The sequence below is a fragment of the Papilio xuthus genome, unplaced genomic scaffold (genome assembly GCF_000836235.2).
Source record: "Papilio xuthus unplaced genomic scaffold, Pxut_1.1 DF829758.1, whole genome shotgun sequence".
Lineage (NCBI taxonomy): Eukaryota > Metazoa > Arthropoda > Insecta > Lepidoptera > Papilionidae > Papilio > Papilio xuthus.
In genome coordinates this window covers 3,895,313-3,914,773 of record NW_013528891.1, presented here as the reverse complement: position 1 = coordinate 3,914,773, position 19,461 = coordinate 3,895,313, and the positions used below count along the sequence as shown (strand labels likewise).

At 34.2% G+C, this 19,461-nt stretch overlaps 1 protein-coding gene across 3 annotated transcripts; it reads left to right on the top strand.

Moving 5' to 3' along the window:
• The first annotated feature begins 37 nt into the window (after positions 1 to 37).
• LOC106128291 (uncharacterized) lies at positions 38 to 19,143 on the top strand. 3 transcript variants are annotated; one of them, XM_013326612.1, is made up of 17 exons: positions 38 to 538; positions 2,998 to 3,219; positions 3,551 to 3,661; positions 4,274 to 4,329; positions 5,482 to 5,562; positions 6,968 to 7,159; positions 7,667 to 7,764; positions 8,043 to 8,187; positions 8,583 to 8,797; positions 13,262 to 13,412; positions 13,749 to 13,865; positions 14,308 to 14,453; positions 14,946 to 15,186; positions 15,562 to 15,795; positions 16,483 to 16,578; positions 16,948 to 17,160; positions 17,633 to 19,143. In XM_013326612.1, exons 1-17 carry the CDS (start codon positions 376 to 378, stop codon positions 17,756 to 17,758), a joined length of 2,607 nt encoding a protein of 868 aa, XP_013182066.1. In that variant the 5' UTR covers positions 38 to 375; the 3' UTR covers positions 17,759 to 19,143. The 3 variants fall into 3 exon arrangements, with proteins under 3 accessions (XP_013182066.1, XP_013182058.1, XP_013182074.1); XM_013326604.1 differs by having other exon boundaries at positions 6,965 to 7,159; XM_013326620.1 differs by lacking the exon at positions 5,482 to 5,562.
• The last annotated feature ends 318 nt before the right edge of the window (positions 19,144 to 19,461 follow it).

The following is a 19,461-nucleotide window of genomic DNA, read 5'->3' as shown; positions in this document are numbered from 1 at the left end:
GAAATTTACCAAAGACAAACATTGTGGCGTCGTCCGAACGGATGTTGTTTATGATCGACATTTTCCTTTGGAAATTGGATGTGGACATGAAGTTCTAAATTTTGTTATATTTAACTATTATTTTACTGTTATTGAGTATATTTCATGATGTTAAACCTTATAAAATAACGTTAGAAGTGTAAACAGTGAGTTAGACGTTCTGTGGACGAATTAAACATAAGTTTTTTTTTCTTCTGAAATATAGCGGGAAATCTCCGCTGTGACGCGCACAAACGTTGATAATTTACGGAGTCGACTGCTGAGGTGTCGTGATAGGTTGTTATGTGGTTATCTTCACTCTGACAGTGGAACCGTGTTGTATATTTAGAATTGACAATGTCAGACGAAATGGCGGTGGGTGATAACGCTACAAGCGATGAGAATAAAGTAAACAGGGACGAAACGGCGGCGGAGGACGTCGAAGGTGCTGGTGAAGCTACTCCACAGCCCGTGGATGAGCCTCCAATAGTCACAGAGGAGGCAAAGGCCTCCGTTGAGGGTTAGTACTTTCGCATAACCTAATATTTGTATGATGACATAAATTTACTTTTCATGTTCATAGCACAGTGAAAATAATTATTTTCACTTATAAATACATAATCCCATGAAATTAATGTTGTATTTGATGTTTAAATTGTATCTGAATGGTTAAAAAAGTGTGTTGACCAAACAATTAATGCGCTGCCTTTATAAGTAATGTCTGTTGCTATGGTGTATTAAAATAAACTTGTTTAGCATTGTCAAGTTGAATTAGTTCTAAAGGCTAGAATAATATTTTACTATTATTTTATTAATTTATATAATTATTCCTTAAGTTATGATCTAAGCGAGTTTGTCGCTAAGTCATCTGAAATTGTAACTTAGTCTTTAAAGTAAAATAGTTAGATCGTTATTTATAAATGTAGTACTAAATTTCTAATAGACAAATGGATCAGATGAACTGATGATCTGGTCGAGATTGAGGGAGTACACAGAATGTGGGCGGCAAAGGCTCGGGCAATGGCAATCGATGAGTGAGGCTTACATTCAACATTGGACAACCTTAGGATGAGGTTGATTTAATTAGCAATATAACATCATGAATGAAGAGAAACAATAATATTATTCCATCTTTTATGTTTGATTGGAAATTTTCTCATACACATGTGCACAAAGAATAACCAATTGGAATTGGAAATTTTTTATTAATTATAAAAAAATTTGCAACACTGTAAATAAGTCTTTAGACAAATATTGAATTTATTTTATTTGCATTAAAGTAAATTTGGTTCGCACACTTTTTTTGGAAAATTAATAAAATCAACTTACTCGGGTAGGCTTCTATTAGATATTCAGTTTTTAGATTGTCTTTCTGCACTATAATTTTACTTTTTGCTAAGGAAAGCTACATCAGAGATTCTAGTGGTTGCAAATTGAAATTTAACTATTTGGTAAATTAAATAAATTATTAGTTTTTAATATTTTATTTAATATCATAGATTTAAGACCTTTTACTATTGGGTGACTACTTCCAATTCATAATTGAAACATAATTTTCGATTTATTACTAAAATTAATCAAAAGCTTATGTACTTTTTGACCAGATAAGTTTAAGGCTCGGCAGCGCAAACAGGCCACTGACTACAGGTGGTTGCTCGCTACCACTACATACGTATGAATTTGTATCAGGACACTATTGATTAAAGGCTTTATCTATCTATCTATCTACTACTGTAGAGACTGGCCACACATGTGCGACACATTGTAACAAAATGTATGAAAAATCATGTGAACTGCCTGTTGCTGGCTACAGTTGGTGGCTCGTCAGCACCAAGCCTAACTGTGTCAAATTTCAAATTCATTCATTAGCATAATTTATCTTTGTTTTAACAAAAAGTAAAAATTTATAGTTGAATGTCACTTTACCATCGCAATAGCTATACTTTTAAATAGAAAGTCAAATATCCAATTAATTTTGCAATCTCCTATTCATACTATGTTACTAATATTTTAAATGCGAATGTTTAGATTGATCGGGATATATGTTTGAAGGTATCTCTAGAATGCCTGCTCATATAGACATAGAATATAGTGTGGAAGAAGACATAAGCTATTAATTTTTTTTTTTAATTCCGCATGGACTGAGTTTTGGGTGACAGCCAGTATGTATAACATAAGTAGATTTTATTTGAATATAGACATATAAAGGTATAGACGGGATGTAATGGAGTAATTTGTGTAACTGTGTCAATGATTCATGAACTTATTGTCTAATGGGTACCTTGAGGTATGTCTTTAATTGCTTAACAAATAGGAATTAGCATTTTAGTCTATCTATATTTGCTTTTTACTTTTGTTACTAATGTTCGAAGAAATCCTTGGCAATTTATGAAATACAGTTGACTGAGTCCTTTGGACTCATGCTTATTCAGGTGCTATATTTCTCTTTTTGAAGTTTCACTCCAACCCAAATTTCTCATTTATGGAGGTCATGCATTGGGACCGGGCAATGACTCACTTATTATGCAGGTTCGACTGTATAAATTTTAGTCCACCTTTGTCCAACACATTTAACATTTAAAGGATTATTATTATATTTCAAGCCAATAAAGTTTTGTAGAAATAACAAATTTTTAAATTGGCGTATTTTGTAACAGATATGTTTGATGATAATGATAAAAACATAGTCAATTCAAACGTATGTTAAATAATATATATAAATTAATCATGTTAAATAATATACTTTTTTAATGGCTTTTTTTGCTTCCAATGCCAACTACCGCGAAGGATTCTGCAAAAGTCTAGTTATTGGAGGTTAATTTTCAATTTAATCATCTTACCGCGTTATACCAACATGAATTTACGATATGATATAAAAACAATGTTAATCAACCACTCTAACTAATATGTTATTAAAACTGATGTCATAAAAACCAACTTATATGGTAGTAAGTCAAATAATTAAATTTCTATTTATAGATAAACCAGAAACAGAGAGTTTAGACGATAATGATAAATTAAATACCGAAGTAAAAGAAGAAATAGAAGAAACAACACCAGAAGTAGATGAACAGGACGGAGAGAATCGCGGGACCAAACGTCGTGCGTCTATCGCATTCAGCGAGGCTGGTGATGAAGAGTTCAAAGGATTCGAAGAGTCCAAGGATGCAGATTTGTCTAAAGAATATAGCCGTGTTTTAGGTATGTTGTTATATTTAAATATTTTGTGCTACAAAGCTTAGGAATTAAAATGAACACAGGCCAGTGGATCTCAAAGTGTTGTGTGATTTTTTTTTACTTTTATGGGTTTATACTAAAATTGCAAAGTGCCAGTGACAATCATAATTTAACAAGAATTGCTATTAAATTTTCAGGACAAAAAGCTTTTAAGCATATTTTTTTACGCATCTTTATTATGAAACATTGATTTTAACTAAGGGATTTTTAGTACAGTTTCTGCTTGTTTTAATAATATAACATTTAACATTATAGGTGTGTTCCATACATTGTATGTATAATTTTGTATCAACAGAACGCTTAGAAGCGGAAGTACAAACAGCTATTAAAGATTTGAAGCCAATCAAGAGTTTGAAAGCTACGATATCTCCAATCAAAGCAAGTAAAAGACCTCGGCAGGATACAGGTATGTTAATATCTGACCGAAATGAAAAAACCCTGAAACATTTACGCAAATACTTATTTGTTTTTTAATTATTGCCTTGTTGAGTACAAGTCTCTGGAATGTAAATGAATGGTTAAGTGTAGGGATTTCCGATCATTGGTTAAGAGTTCGTGTCAAACGCTATGTCAATTTAGTTTACATTATTATATCAACAGATGGCGGTACATATTACTAGATCACGATATTGATTTATTTGCTATATTTATCGACTTGCCGATCGCATTTCAATAAAGTTGACTCGCACCAAGGTATAACCAGTGTTTCATTGTGACTACTCGATACTTCTCCAGTGATAGGGAGACTTTTTTGAGACTGCTTTACCCCCGAATCCCGCCATTCAGCTATTATGGTAAACTAGCTAGCACAAGCTTAGAGCTTACTTGGAATGGTACAAGAAATATTAGTAAATTAAGAAAAATCTGCTAATATTTTACAAAAAAATATGTAAAATTTGGTACTGCTCGTCCTGAAATTGAAATTTTGTCTAGAAATTTGTCCGGAAACTGACACATCTTTCCTACATAATTAAAAAGATATGTTAAAAAGCAAGTTAATTTGTTTTGTTACTTTCAGATGGATCAAGACCATCATCGGCTCTATCAACCAGGTCAGATGGTGAATGGTCTGAGGTGAGTTTACATTATTTTTTCAGTCTGCCCACCCTTAAATAGTTCCCGCAATGCTTGGCAGCCTTGCTTAAAATGCTGTTATATTTATTTTTAACCATAAACTCACTATGCATCCCCACTAAAGTGTTCGGGGCCTACCCTAAGTAAGGGGTGACTAGGCCATAATCAACCATGGTGGCCTATTGCGGGTTGATTATGTTTAATGTTCATTAAATCACGAGATTAAGAAATTAAATACAGTATTATGCACTTAAAGTGCTGATTTTTTTTTAATATATGAAGTCTTTAAAGAAAGAAAGGAAATTTTCTTTGTATTTTATGCATTTAAATTTTTTTTTTAAATATGTATGTATTTGTTTTTAAACAATTTAACATTACTTTACGAAGTTCAAATTTATTATTTGAATTCCTTTATAATGAATTTTACTATGTTATATGTTTATAACAAGATTCTATGCCGTCCGGAGAATTGTAGTCACATCAGTGACTAAATAGCTGTTAATTTTGATATATTTTATTTAAGAGTAGAATTAAGTTTGCTGGCGAATAATTCATGAGTTCAAAACATATATTACTTTTTATGTTAGTTTACAGTTTTGAAGACTCGCTTTATCAAATGTTATTACTTCTATGTTAATATCAAATTAATTTATATTTTATAAATTAAAGGAAAGATTTTTTTTTAAAGTTATTTATATTAAAAAATCCAATGTGTATGAAGATTTTTTTAAATATCTTGCAATTACTTTTGCACATAACTTTCATGCGCCTTTTTCAGACCCATTATGTTGCTTTTGACTCGATTTATGTGCTGATTAATGCTATTATGTATTTAACTGTAATTAATATGTTTAAAAATTTATGGTCGAACAAATAGTTTATATAAGACTTAATATAACAACTGAAGATGTCAATTTCTATATTAAAATTGTCTAAAGTGCCAACTATTTCGATTTAAAATTACATTTTACATTATTTTACTTATATACAATTTGGGATATATAAAATTAATTATATGTAAAGTGATTTTTTAAATCCTATTAAAAAGATATAGTCAATTCAATGAATCTTGGTTCGTCTCAGACCACAGTTGAAATATGATTTAAAACATATAGTTATGTTTTTCAACCAATATGACATTTCTTCTTCTAGGACAAAAAAATATTAGCATCTAATAAGTCCGTTGAAAAGCAGGTAGCATCAGCTTTGCTAAGGAATGGCTTTAAAATCAATGTAAGATTTTACACAACCATTTGACGAATCTAGACTTTTAGTCTAGATAATCTAGATAATATAATTAGTTATGTTCAAGTATTTGTATGACATGGTGATGGAGACCAATAATATTTCAACATTACTTAACCCCCCTTTTTCTAATAAAGGATGAGAGTTTGGCAGGAACGGGAGATTTCATTTTTCTAACCATGAGTTAATTAGTTCTGTAAAAAATATATCCCTGTCATTATCTTTGACAAAATAGAGATAACAATATGTTTTAAATGGAGATTTCAGTCTCAGAAACTTATAAGATAGACAAAATTTTGTTTATGGGCAGTGGTTCGGTTTTCAATGATTTTAGGTGATTTGCTTTGCAAGCTTTGTAAATTGTACTCGTTAGATTATATTAAAATATTATATTATAAAGGCGAATGTTTGGATGGATGGATGGATGTTTGAATGTATCTCCAAAACGATTGAACGGATCTCGATGAAATTTGGTATTGATGTAGAACATAGTTTGGAAGAACATATAGGCTACTAATTATGTTTTTTTTAACTCTGCTCGGACGGAGTCGCGGGCGACAGCTAGTAATAAGCATGCTGACAAATGAAAATATCTAATTGTGATTTTTTTGATATTGTTCAGTGCTTGCCCTCAACAAGACTTACAATAACTATCGGAACTGGTTTTCGGGTATGACTTAACAATTATTAATTATTGTGGTTTTTTTTTAATAATCTAACAGTTTTTTTTTCAATGTTGGTAGATTGTGTTAATATACTAACTTTTTTTTAAAGCTAATGGCTTGTGATAGGGTTTTTAATTTTTTTTTTAACTTCAATATTTTTTTTTGTTGATTTCATTGTTCATTCATTTCATGACCATACAATCATTATTATATTTAGATATTATTTCTTACTGTTGACAGAAAAATCTAGAATTTTTATAAAATGGTGGAGTATCAGGTTATAAGTTGAACAGTGTCATAGGAAATGTAAAAGTTACCTTGAAAAATGTTGGCACTAAGATTTTTTTTTCTTGAGTTATAAGTAAAATATATTTCCCAAATATCAATAATTTTAAGTATTTTAAAGCAGCATTTCCTAATTACTTATACAATGAAAGATTTTAAAATCTGTCTTCAAAATTTCTTCAAATTAAAAACTCAAAAAAAAAAAAAGCAATTTAGGAATTGTTGCTTTAAAAAATAACTAAATATGCAATGCGAATTCTTTTATTTTTTTATTTTGTTGAAATATTCCGACTTTCTACTAATCTTTTTAATACTCCTAAAGTATTTATGCTATATCACACCTTATGTCTTACAGCATAAGACATATTTTAGTATGTAACATACGGTGTATAGCATATACGATAATAAACCTTATATCATAGTAATACGTGATATTTTAGCAGGCAGGCGCTTCCCCCGGTATGCGGGGACGTCGTTCAACAACAGAGATGTCGTCGCCCCTACTACGTGTGCCGTTGGAGCGAGGTTGGAGACGAGAGCTGGTGTATCGCGCAGCATTGGATGCACATTCTAGAAGGAATGCTGATATATACTATTATACGCCGCAAGGAAAGAAACTACGATCTAGTAGAGAGGTGAGTTTTTTTTCTTTTTTTTTTTGTTGTGGAGACACATTGGTTATGCTGTTTTATAGTTGAGATAATATAGTCATCATCATCAGCTCATTATACATCCCCACCGAGGTGCTCGGAGCCTACCCTAAATTAAGGGTGATTAGGCCATAGTCAAACACGCTGGCCAAGTGCGGGTTGACTTCACACATATCTTTGAACCCGATTTGATAATATAGTAATTGGTACAATTGTAAGATTTTATTGAATTTTTTACCCTTTAGTTTAAAAAATAACTAGTACTAGCCTATGTGGTCTTCTTGGCTATTTTCTATATCTATGACAAATTTCAGCAAGATCTGTGCAGCAGTTGCAGAGATACCTTCTAACAAACATCCATCCAAACATTCGCATTTATAATATTAGTAAGAAAGTAAGATGGGTTATATGCAGGAATAAAGTTTCTGTTTTATAGATAAATAAATGTAATTTTCATGTAAATATATGTATGTTAAATATTGTCTGTTCTAGGTGGCAGAAAATTTGGCGGGAACAGGGTTGACATTGGAAAATTTCTCATTCTTCAAAGAGCCACTCGGTGTTGATGATCCAGAGAAGGAAATAATAAGGTGAATTAATTTGTAAATAGTAAAAGGATTCTTGATTATTGACAATTTACCTTGGGTTTCTGAGACCAAATTGGACACGGAGATTTTGGTCTCACAAACCAATGATTAGTCACGCTGGCTTGCTAACATACTTGAATCATTAAATTATTACTTTAGCAGTTCCTAATCATAGATTTTCTTACATAAAAGTACTCGGAGAGAACATTTAAAAACTTTAAAATTTTGTATGTAGGAATTTATTGTAATTTTTTTTTTAAATTTAATATTATAATTTGTAGAGATGCGAAGTTAATGCGTCGTGTGGAGTCTCCAGTGCCGGCAACTCAGCCCGCACTGGAGGGCAAGAGGACACCCAAACCGAAGCCCCCCAAAGGTGCCAGCCCCGAGCCCACCACACCCAAGTCACCGCCTGCTAAACTAAAGGTCAGTTATATGTGTTTGTTGTATGTGTTAACGTGAGTTTCCATTGCTGTAACATTGTTCTATTGTTTACCAAAATTATTAGTTACTTTGAATTTTTAGTCAATTTGAGTTTAAGTTTGTACACAATCAATTTTTCTTTTTCAAAAAGTTTCTTAGAGGGTTGCATTTTAATTTAAAATTTATTTTTAATCTTACTAATATTACGCTATAAATGGCAATGCTTAGATGGATTGATGTCGGTTAGAAGGTATCTCCAGAACGGCTAAAATTTGGAACATAGTCCGGAAAAACACATACACTAATAAAAATTGTTTTTTTTTAATACCGCACGAACGGAGTCGCGGGCTATAGTATTCTATAATTGATAATAATTATACTTTAATTTATATTTATAGGTGAAATCATTGGGTTCTCGGCTAAGCAACAATGGTACTCCACCAGTAGCGAGCGCTCCCAAACAGAGTCGACGTCTACAAGCAGCAGTAGCAGCGACTGCCACCGCTGCGACTGCCACACCCACTGCTGCCACCATTGCCACCGCCACTGCCACTGCTGCCACATTACCAGCTGCACCTGATAACAATAACACCGCTGCATGGAAGAAACCAAGGTAACAATTTTTTTAGTCTCTAGCGACTCTGTCAGCGCGGAATTAAACTAAATGAGTAGCCTATGTGTTTTTCCAGATTATGTTATATATGTGTGCCAAATTTCATCAAGATTTGTTGAGACTTTCCGGAGATACCTTCAATAACATCCATCCATCTAAACATTCGTATTTATAATATTAGTATATTAGTATGATAAGTTTGGATGTATGGATGGATGTTCGATGGTATCTCCATAATCTGCATGGATATACTTGTTTGGAATAAATGTAAAATATAATTTGAAAGAATGCTTAGGCTAGTAATTAAGTTTTTTTTTAATTCCGCGGACAGAGACGCGAGCAAAAAGCTAGTTTTTAATATATTGATTTAAATTAGGGACTTGATCTATTTAAACTGTGATTTTATTTAATGTAAATTATTTATATTTTTATATTGTTGTGTTTTGGTAATTTTATTGACGTAACAGACCTTAGTATGTATTTGACCACATCTACATAAAATGTATTTTTAGTTATTTTTAGTTTTAAGTTTAGTATTAAGATGTGCAATAATTTTTAATATATTTTTATACAAGTTAAGAAATATTGCAAGTGATATTGTAATTTTGTATTAATATTAAATAAAAATGTATTATTTATGTGCCGGATGTACGATTTGTCGTTTTATTGTAAACTGCAGAACACTATATGACTATAGTCAAACCAGGATAATCGAGAGTTATTGTCAAATCCTGACATTTGGATTTTCTTTTATCCATGTTGGACTGTATATGAAATGACAAATATGTATGTAATCCCAGTACAAGTGATGTGGGGGGTTAATTGACAATGGTGCAATTAACCCCCCCTACTACGGGTACTGAGCGCGGTCGCGAGTGTAGTGTGCGTGTGGGGCCAGGGCGGCGGCCGCGACTCAGCCACCGCAACCGCCGCCGCAACCGCAACCGCACAACGCGCCGCAACCGCAACCGCACGCCGCACCGCAACCGCCGCAACCACCGCCGCCGTTGCAGAGCCGGCCGCAGCAGCCGCGCACAGATGCTGTTGTAGAGGTATTATTATTCATTTAAAGACTTACATTTAATTGTCTTACTGGCTTATATTATTCCAGTACAGTATGTCAGTAGAGCCGGCCCGTATATGGGTGCAGTGCCCCGGAGTCTACCCCAAGTTAGGGTGACTGGGCCATAGTCAACGCTGGCCCAGTGCGGGTTGACTTCACACATATTTTTGAATTTCTTCACAGATATGTGCAGCATCACGATGTTTTCCCTCATTGTAAGAACGTCGGATGAATGTGCATATGTAAATAGAAAATTGAAAAACACATTACACATTACAATACATGGCGAGATTCGAACCCAGGACTTGCAGATTACAAGTCAAGTGCTTAAGCCCCCTAGCCACAGACGCTCTTTTAGGCATTTTATGGACTTATTGGCGCCATTTAGTGTTTAAATGATGCCAGTTGTATGTATGTATGTCTTAATACAGCAGAGTGTACGTCGCGTGGTACAGCCGTGCTCTATGGCATGTGGGCGTGGCGCGGTACCATCGCTAGCGTGCGTCGCCTGTCTCTGTCTGTATCACCCCGCCTGCGCTGGACTGCCACATGGACAACCTTCACCCAGTAACTTTCTATGCAAGGTACGCTGTTTTTATAGTAGAAAACTACAAAACTAGAAGATTCATATAAGAGTACAGTGGTCGACGCTAGCATCTGTTACACGAATGAGTTGGCTCGTCCGGTGAAATACCACGACCACACAGAAGACAGGCGTCAAGTGGAAGCAATTCCACGTGCAGTCTGATGAGTGTGCGTGAAGGAGGCTTAACCCTTTTCTTATAAAGAAACAATAGGAAGGAGAATTGAATTTGATGGAAGAGGGGAAGGTAGGAACACAGGAAGGATTTGATTGTTTGTATTGAATAAGCCTCCGAAACCACAGAACCGATTTGAAAAATTGTTTCAATCTTGGGAAATTACACTATCCCTTGGTGACATAGACATTTATTACTGCATTTTTTTATTTTGCGCGTACAACTGCTAATTACTTACTTATATTTATTTTGTATATCTACAGAACTGCAGAAAGTCAACATCCCCGCCATTAGAGCCTCCACCATTAACGCACAAGTCAGGTGCGACTGTCACCCCCTCTGCTGTGCCGGAGGGCGGGGCGGGAGGCGTGGCTCCAGTAAGACGTCCCCCCGCGAACATACCCAGCCCCCTGCCAGTGCCTGCTAAAGTACGACCTGATAAACGAGTGCTGCTACGTATGAAGGTATGAATTTATTGTGATTTTAACTTGAAAATAATACGAGGATTATGAATTATATTAAAAAAAATATATGAACAGCGTAAGAACGTCGTATAAATGTACATATGTAAATCGAAATACACATTGGTACATGGCGGGATTCGAATCCAGGACCTGAAGAACAAGTCAAGTGCTTAACCTCTGAGCCATCAACACTCTTAATTTAACGATTAAAAAATACGATTAGAAAAATATGTGTTATAATTTTTTTAAGTCTCTAAAGACAATTTAATTAAATTAGAAACAATATAATGGATTTAGGAAGTTTATAAAATTATTTTGATCATTACAAAAATAAAATCTAGGTAATTTTTCATTGTTCTTCATCCTAAGTCATACGATCACTTATAACTTGTTTTACAGGTAGCGGGAGGTAAAGAAGACGGTACCCGCGTGTGGGCAGTAGCTCCTACCTCTAGCGGGCCGGGTACCCCGCCGCCGGGCGTCAGGCCAACACTACCGCAGTCACTAGCCGTACTCAACGGCAGACGGTTTATTGTAGTACCCCGCTCTCTTGTACACACAGAGCCACACTGATGTTGTATAAATATCTTATTTACTTTTGAATATATAACATTTCATATAGATATAGTATATAGGTGACAACAGATGATAGACTAAAATCAGAGTTTTATTCCCTTTCACGCATTGAAAGGAGGAAAAAAATATTTTTCTGTTTGATTAAAGCTGCTTCTTTGCCTCCTTATACAATAAAAGTATATTGAATTATCAACTGGCTAAAACCGGTTTAATCTGGTTTAAATCAGTGCAATCCAGTGTGGTTTAAATTGACAACCGCTATGAAATCAAAAGTGATTTTTTCATCGTTTTTCTATATAGTCCGATAAAATTATCTGACCCTGTAGGCATAATAACACTAAATCCCCTCTCAATCTCGACCTGTCAGAAAATCCTTGTAGTATTGTTATGTCTTATATTTAATTTTCTGCACTCAAGTAATCTTACTAATATTATAAATGCGAATGTTTAGATGGATGGATAAATTTTTGTTAGAAGGTATCTCCAGAATTGCTGCATGGTTCTCGCTGAGGCTTGATTTATATTCTGGAAAAACAAATTGGCTACTAATTAAGTTTATTTTTTAAGTTCCGCGCGGACGAAGTCGCGGGCGACAACTATATTGGTCATATAGACTATCTGTATTGGAATTACCAAATATGTTATCGGCTCGGAACGTACGCGTTCATATATCCTGGAGTTGACAGCAGAGCCGCCAAGATATTTGAAAAGACTTATACTTGATTCAAAATTGCCATATAAAAATGTGTTAATATTTTAGATTTAATAATTAGTTTTGATAAGATAGATATAACATAGTATAAAGTGTTTCTATGGGTTTACACTGTCGAAACACTCACAAAAACATGTTATCTTTGAAAAATGTTTTTATACTGATGTTTCGACATTAAAAACTCATAGAAATTCAGACTGTTTTGATTGTCTTGTGGTGCGATTTTAAGGCTATTATTTAGGTTAGAAATTGAATGTATTTGTGGTCAAATAGTATAAAAGGTCGGAATAAAATTGAATAGTCATATAAGTATTTATTATATAAGTTACAATGTTTTAACACAAATGAAATATCTTAGAACCGAAGTAAAATATGTACATTATCATCCAAATAAAAAAAAAACTAATCGATAGACAAACTACAATTTATGGAAAAATATAGTCAAACCTGGATAAGCAAGAGTCCAAGAGATAGCGATATTTTCTTTGCTTATAGAGGTTTCTTATTCTTATGAATTGCATGTGTTCAAATAGTTTTTTTTTTGTATTATAGTAATGTTACGCCTTGTTATATTTTATAATAAATTATATATAAAACGGATTTGTTATGTAATTAAATTTATGAAACGTGAGGAATATATAAGAAAAAAAAAGGTAAATTTAACAATTTTTTTTATTAAGTACATATTTGAGTAAAATGTATACAATTTTGACAAGATTATTTTTTTTTCTATGCTTCTTTTATACAATATAGTTGGTACTTCTCAAATGTATTCGAAGTTTAAATTATCATAGAAGTTCATATATGCATCTCTTTCATTATCTTTAATAAAACAGAGACATGCGATATGTGAGGATAGCAATATGATGTATAATCCATGTTGTGTTACAGTGAGAAGGCAGGTCGAGGCAGGGTGGCGAATGGCGCGGCGTCACCGCTGGCATCACCGAGACGTCGTGGTCGCCCGAGAGCTGAAGATGTTGATCATTTCACAGCATTCTGTACCAGAGCACAACAAGCTAATTATAATGTTGCTGTACAGGTGAATATAAATAATTTAAATATACAGATTAAACTTCGCCATTTTGGCGAATTATGATAGAATAAAAATGATACGACACTCGTCAAATTAACATGATATCGGTCTGTCTAAAGGATGATTAGTTTACCTGACGCCTATAAAGTATCGTATTAATTTTGTATGAGAATTAATGTTGCACTTAATAGACATCGTAGTGTCGGAGTGTACGCACATAATGAACTATCGTGAATCGGTCTTGTAATAACATCTAACAAAAATTCATAATTTTAGTTTTTTTTTATTGGCTAGTCCTATATAATTTTCTTTCAGATTTTAATATCTAGTGTTTCTTTCCAGATATTCCAATACCTAGGTATGAGGGATCTGGCGCACAGCGCGCGCGTCTGCAAGTTGTGGCAACAGCTGGCATCAACGCCAGCGCTCTGGAGACACGTTAGAATGAAAAATTCACATGTAAGTTGTTTTTATTGTGTTTACATTACAGAAACATGTCTAAGATAACTCTAAACATACAAAAAATAGTTTTTTTGTATGTGTAAATGTAAGAGTACAAAATAATCTTACTAATATTATAAATACCTAAGTTTATGAATGGATCTTTGTTAGAAGATATTTTCGGCTTAACGGCTCAACTGATCTTGATGAAATTTGGCATAGATGTAGAATATAGTCCGGAAGAACACATAGGTTATTTTGTTTTGTTTTTAATTACGCGTAGACAGAGTCATGGGCGACAGCTAGTACATAGTAAAGTTCCTAAAAGATTTTTTTTTATTTTTGTGGAAAAATGCAGAGTAAATTTAGTATATATAGTATCGAATTAAATTCAAATTTATTTTACTTATAAAAGGAATGGTGTAAAATATATGTTTATTAAAGTTTATAATAATGTAAGGTGAGTGATTGGTGCGGGCTGTGCGCTGCTCTGAAGAGTCACGGCACCAAGTGGCTGGACTTGCGCAAGATGCTGCTGCCGCAGAACGACACCATATTCTGGGACCAGTTTGCTGAACATATCGGCACTGTTGATACATTGGAGAGGTTTGTTAACATCATCTATCTATATATCTTACTCTAGTAAGGGTTCGTTCACACAGACCAGGGTGATTACGAATATTTGTGAGAACGTCTTTTGTAATGTAGTCGACAAAATTTGTATTAAAATTTTATGCAAGCCATGTTTGGTAGATGATGTTACGAAGGTGCGTATCACAAATATTTGTGCTAGGCCCTCAAAGCAGATTTTTTATATCGCAAATAAAATTGAGCTTTATAGAATTGATATGAAGAGTAAGTATATTAAAATTAAACCTTGTTTCAATAGAATAAAGTTCATTTTAGTATTAAGTTCATATATAAAACCTAGGTAGACAGAAAATTGCTTAAAAGAAAAAATTACATGTCAGCTACAGTACAAAGTGGATCTTGTGATACTTTTTGACATTTACAGGGAGACATTAGTCAGATATAATTTAACTTATATCTACAAGGACAGATAAGTTTATTTATTTCTTATGTTTTTTGTGCGATTAGGTTGGAGCTGTGCCGGTGTCCAGCTCGTGCTGTGGAGGCGGCGATGGCGCGTGTGCCGTCACTGCGCGCTCTGGCCGCGCCCGCCATCCGCGACGCCCGCCTCGACCCCGCCCCCCTCGCCGCGCTGCCCCGCCTCGAGCTGCTGCGTCTCAAGTCACTGGCGGGACTCGCCCTCGCCTCCGACCTGCGTCCTCTCGCAGCACTCACTAGACTACAACATTTATCACTCACATCTATCAAGGTGATAAGTTTAAATTCAAGAAACATTAATAAAAAACATATTTTTTAATTTTCGTTTACATTATGCCAGTACAGTATCACAGTAACGCTTGCATGCATGGATTATATGAGATCACTGGGGTGATTTTGAGCGGTACTGTCCTACTGTACTGGAATAATGTTAACCAGGCAGGGATTCAATTACAATTTGTTAAGACCGTATAAAATCTTTTAGATATTCTGTGCAGTCAAAGAGTCGTGGCCACCGATGACAGAGCATCTGCAAAAGTGTTTAGTAACAAATTGTCGAAATATCGTTAATTTGCGAATGAACTCGGACGGCGTTCGTGATCTGTCGGTGACATATAAAATTAAATGTTATATTTTAATGTTTCAGGAGTTGGGTTGGTGTGCATGCGAGGTTGTCGGTCAACTGGAGCAATTAGAATCACTGGAGCTAGGCGAATGTTCGTTCGGCGCGGCGTTCGCGACGGCGCTCGCGCGACTGTCGCGCCTGCGCCGACTGCGGCTGGAGCGAGGTGTGGCGCATTGTGCAGCGCCGGCCTTACTGCGCGCTCTGGCAACATTACCACGACTCACCAGGCTTGAGCTGGTTAATTTTGATGTTAAGGTATTGTCTCTAAATCATTTAATCAGTTATGATCCATTTACACAATTCCAGTCCAGCAATCAAAATTATCACTGGATTACAACTGCTTTTCTAGGATGAAAGCACTGTATTGATTCCAATATAAGTTGTTGTAAGCCAGTTCTGATTCCAATCGCTGGATTGGAATAATGTAAACCAGGTATTACATCAAATATCATTGAAATAATCTTCAAAAATCTTCACTGAATCTCTAACCTATGCTCTTTTTATAACACTATTTTATCTTTTATATATATATTTTAATAGTATTAGGTGCGCAACTAAGTTCTCGCTGTTTATCAGTAGATGGCTCTAGCAGTAAGAGCTGGTCGATTTTGACATATCCAGAACGTCATGAACCAAGCTTAGACATATGGTAAACAAACCGTTGCGACACATGAGTGATTTTGTTTTCGCATTAGCAACTTCTGGTCAAGTAAAATGTCGAATTTCGTGCCAAACAATCAAACAAACATTTGTAACCATTTTTAATAATAAAGTTATATATATTTTTATCGAAAAAAAAAAGCGAGTACTTAGTTGCGCACCTAATACTAAATTTATAAACACATTAATCAAACGCCTTTTATGCTTATAATTTCTATAAATAATCCTAATAGCACGTAAATGTTCTTTTTTTCCTAACCTCATCTATATGTTTGTCGGCAGGTTGGCTTCGACGACGCGTTGGCGGAGTGCAAAAATATACAAAGACTACTTATTATACCGACATATGTGTCACAGTCTGCTACCACGAATAAACAGGTAAACATGATAATATATTTATAACTAGTGGCTGCCAACGACTTCGCGCGAATATAAAAAAATGTTAATCAGTAGCCTATGTGTTGCCAAATTTCATCGAGATCCATGCAGCCGTTCTAGAGATACCTTCAAACAGACATCTAACTAAACATCCGCATTTATAATATTAGTATGATTTATTTATTACTAGTAGTTGCCCACGACTTCGTCCGCGGATTAAAAAAAATCTAGTAATAAATATAGCCAATGCACCTGAGGGTAGTGTAGCTTCTCAATAGTGTTATCAATGCAAACAAACATATCTTTTATCTTTATAATATTAGTATAGATAATAAAAACCCATTATATATATTAAAAACTTGTGTCCAGGTGCTGAGTGGAGTTCTGCGGCTGAAGGAAACTCTTACACATCTAATGTGGGGCGTGACAATAGAACTGTTGCGTGTCACCGAGCTGTTCATAGACCAGTGCGAGCAGGGCGGAGACAAGAGGCGTGATGTTGGTGAATGTATACCTGTACTGAAGCCTGTGCCGGGGTGCAGGCTGCCGGACGACGCGGACCATGTTGCCGGACCTCCGCAAGTACGACAAACTTATATGTACAGTCAGACCACTTCGCGGTGACCCACTTTCAAATTGCTGTTTCTTGCAGAGACTGCTTTTCTTACACAGTAAACAGTTACTCGTTTATACTGCATCTTATTGGTTATTTTTACCACGTCGTCTTAATACTTACAAAATATTTAGATTACTGTCTTGTCTATGGTATACCGCCAGTTTCCCTGATTGTACTTGACACAAATCAATCACGCACGCGTGTTCATAGACACTCATTCTAAATTTACGCGTACAAACACATTCATACATATGTAAGCACGAACAAACAATATTTTCAGACTTTTGCCTGATTAGACTACTTAAATAGACTCTTAGTATTGGTTACTCTCACTAAATATACACTTAGTGTTACCCTAATAAGTGATTGATTAAAAAGACTGAATCGGCCCAACGGGAAACTAATGAAATAGATGTAAAGTTTGTCTTATTTTGTCAGGTGGAGATTCTACCATTGCCGACATTGCAGCGGCTGCTGTCAGCACAGATGCCAAACACCAAGCTGAAGCTCCTGCGCATCCCCTTCCACGCCACCTGGCGGCAATCGCTCGCAGACTTCCAGTAGCATCGCCGCCGTCGCCGCGGACACACGTCACTGACATGTCACGCAGCGTACACTGGGATGTTGCAAGTTATACAATGCACATGTTGATTTTATTTTAAGTCTTATAAAAATATAATATATATTTGAAAATATTTCTCGTTGATTTTATGCGAGAATTTCTAATGTCTGACTCAAGTCGGCGGTGACGAAGTATTCAATTTAGGTATAAATGTATTTTAACATACAAAATTAACATTTTATAGAAAGAATTAATTTTTTTTACCCAATAATAAATTATTCTTTCTTATACATGATGTGATTTAAAACACATTTTGCCTTAATTCGTCAAATATGTTGACAAACCTATTAAGACTTATAACGGAAATACGACAGAAAGAAATTGCCTATAAATATTTCAAAAATTAAATATCGAAAATTGCAAATAAATATGGCTGTGAATTAAACAGCTAATAATGAGACATTTTATTATTTTTTTACAAGAAAATTTCATTACGAAAAAATATATTTGAAGCCTTTCGAAAACATATTCGTCTCAATAAACTGTGAGTTTCCAAACACTAAAGTATCATTGCTCATAAGTGACATATCTATTTTTTTAGTATTGCCCATTGGACCGGTCAATCGGCCCGATTGCCGTTGGGCCGATTGGAATAAAATCACCCCTATTAATAAATATTAGACATTTTCTTTATAATACTAATCATTTTGTTTGTGGTTTACAAAGATAGAGGAAGACAGAAGAATGTATGGATTGTATGAAAGAAGATGTAAGAAAGGTATTCATTCAGAGACATTTGATAGAGATGTATGGATGAGCATTTAGGAAAAGAAAATGGTCTTAATACTGTAGTTTTCAATTATAAATATAATTTTATTTCAAGTATAAAATTTTCTTTGTCTTATTTAAAAAGGTATTAAAGAGTTGTTAAATGATTTTAGTACGGAAAATTCATGGTAAATTTATAGACTAACCGCGAGTTTCTGAGACTAAAATATATGTGTAAAGCATATCGAGATTTAGGTATCAGAAACTTTACTTAAAATATTTCTGTAACTAAAATGTGAAAAAAATAATTTGTTCAATCATATTATTCATATTTTTCTTACATGGAAAAAAATAGAAAAAAACAATACAAAACAAGGCTGTAGGTTTTTTTAGTACTTTCAAGAAATCACAGAGGATTCAATAATTTGAGATTTTTCATTGAAGTTTCGAATGGCCTTAGCAATTTATTCAACTTTTGGCTCAATAAAGGTTAGTCTAGACTAGAGTGTTTACTTGTAATAAAACGAACCGAACAACACAATCGTAAGAACGTTACATAGAAATGCTCGAGAAAATACCCTAGTGTGTATCCACCTTAAGGCTTTTTTGTCAATATAAAGGATGTTTTTAAAAGAGAAAAAATTTGGATACTATAATATTTAGTTGTAAAATTGATTTGGACTTGACTGTAAAGTAACCAACGGTGTTCGTAAAAAAATGTTTTATATCAAAGACATTTAATAAAAACAACTATATATATCAAGTATATTAGGAGATAAATTTATATGTAAGGTTGTAAATAAAGTCTAGATTAAAATCTAGATTAATGAACAGTGCCTATACATTGTTTTATGGAAATACCGTAAAGAGGCATAAAGTGGTTTTTTTTTTTCGATTTTTTTTGTGTGTATTACATATTTTTTTGTCGTATATTATA

What these genes read in the sequence shown, in the direction of transcription:
- LOC106128291 (XM_013326604.1), top strand. Translation starts at nt 376, where the DNA reads ATGTCAGACGAAATGGCGGTGGGTGATAACGCTACAAGCGATGAGAAT. An exon ending in AAGACCTCGGCAGGATACAG is followed by an intron (nt 3,662 to 4,273) that starts GTATGTTAATAT and finishes TGTTACTTTCAG; the next exon opens with ATGGATCAAGACCATCATCG. An exon ending in TTAGAATGAAAAATTCACAT is followed by an intron (nt 13,866 to 14,307) that starts GTAAGTTGTTTT and finishes TAATAATGTAAG; the next exon opens with GTGAGTGATTGGTGCGGGCT.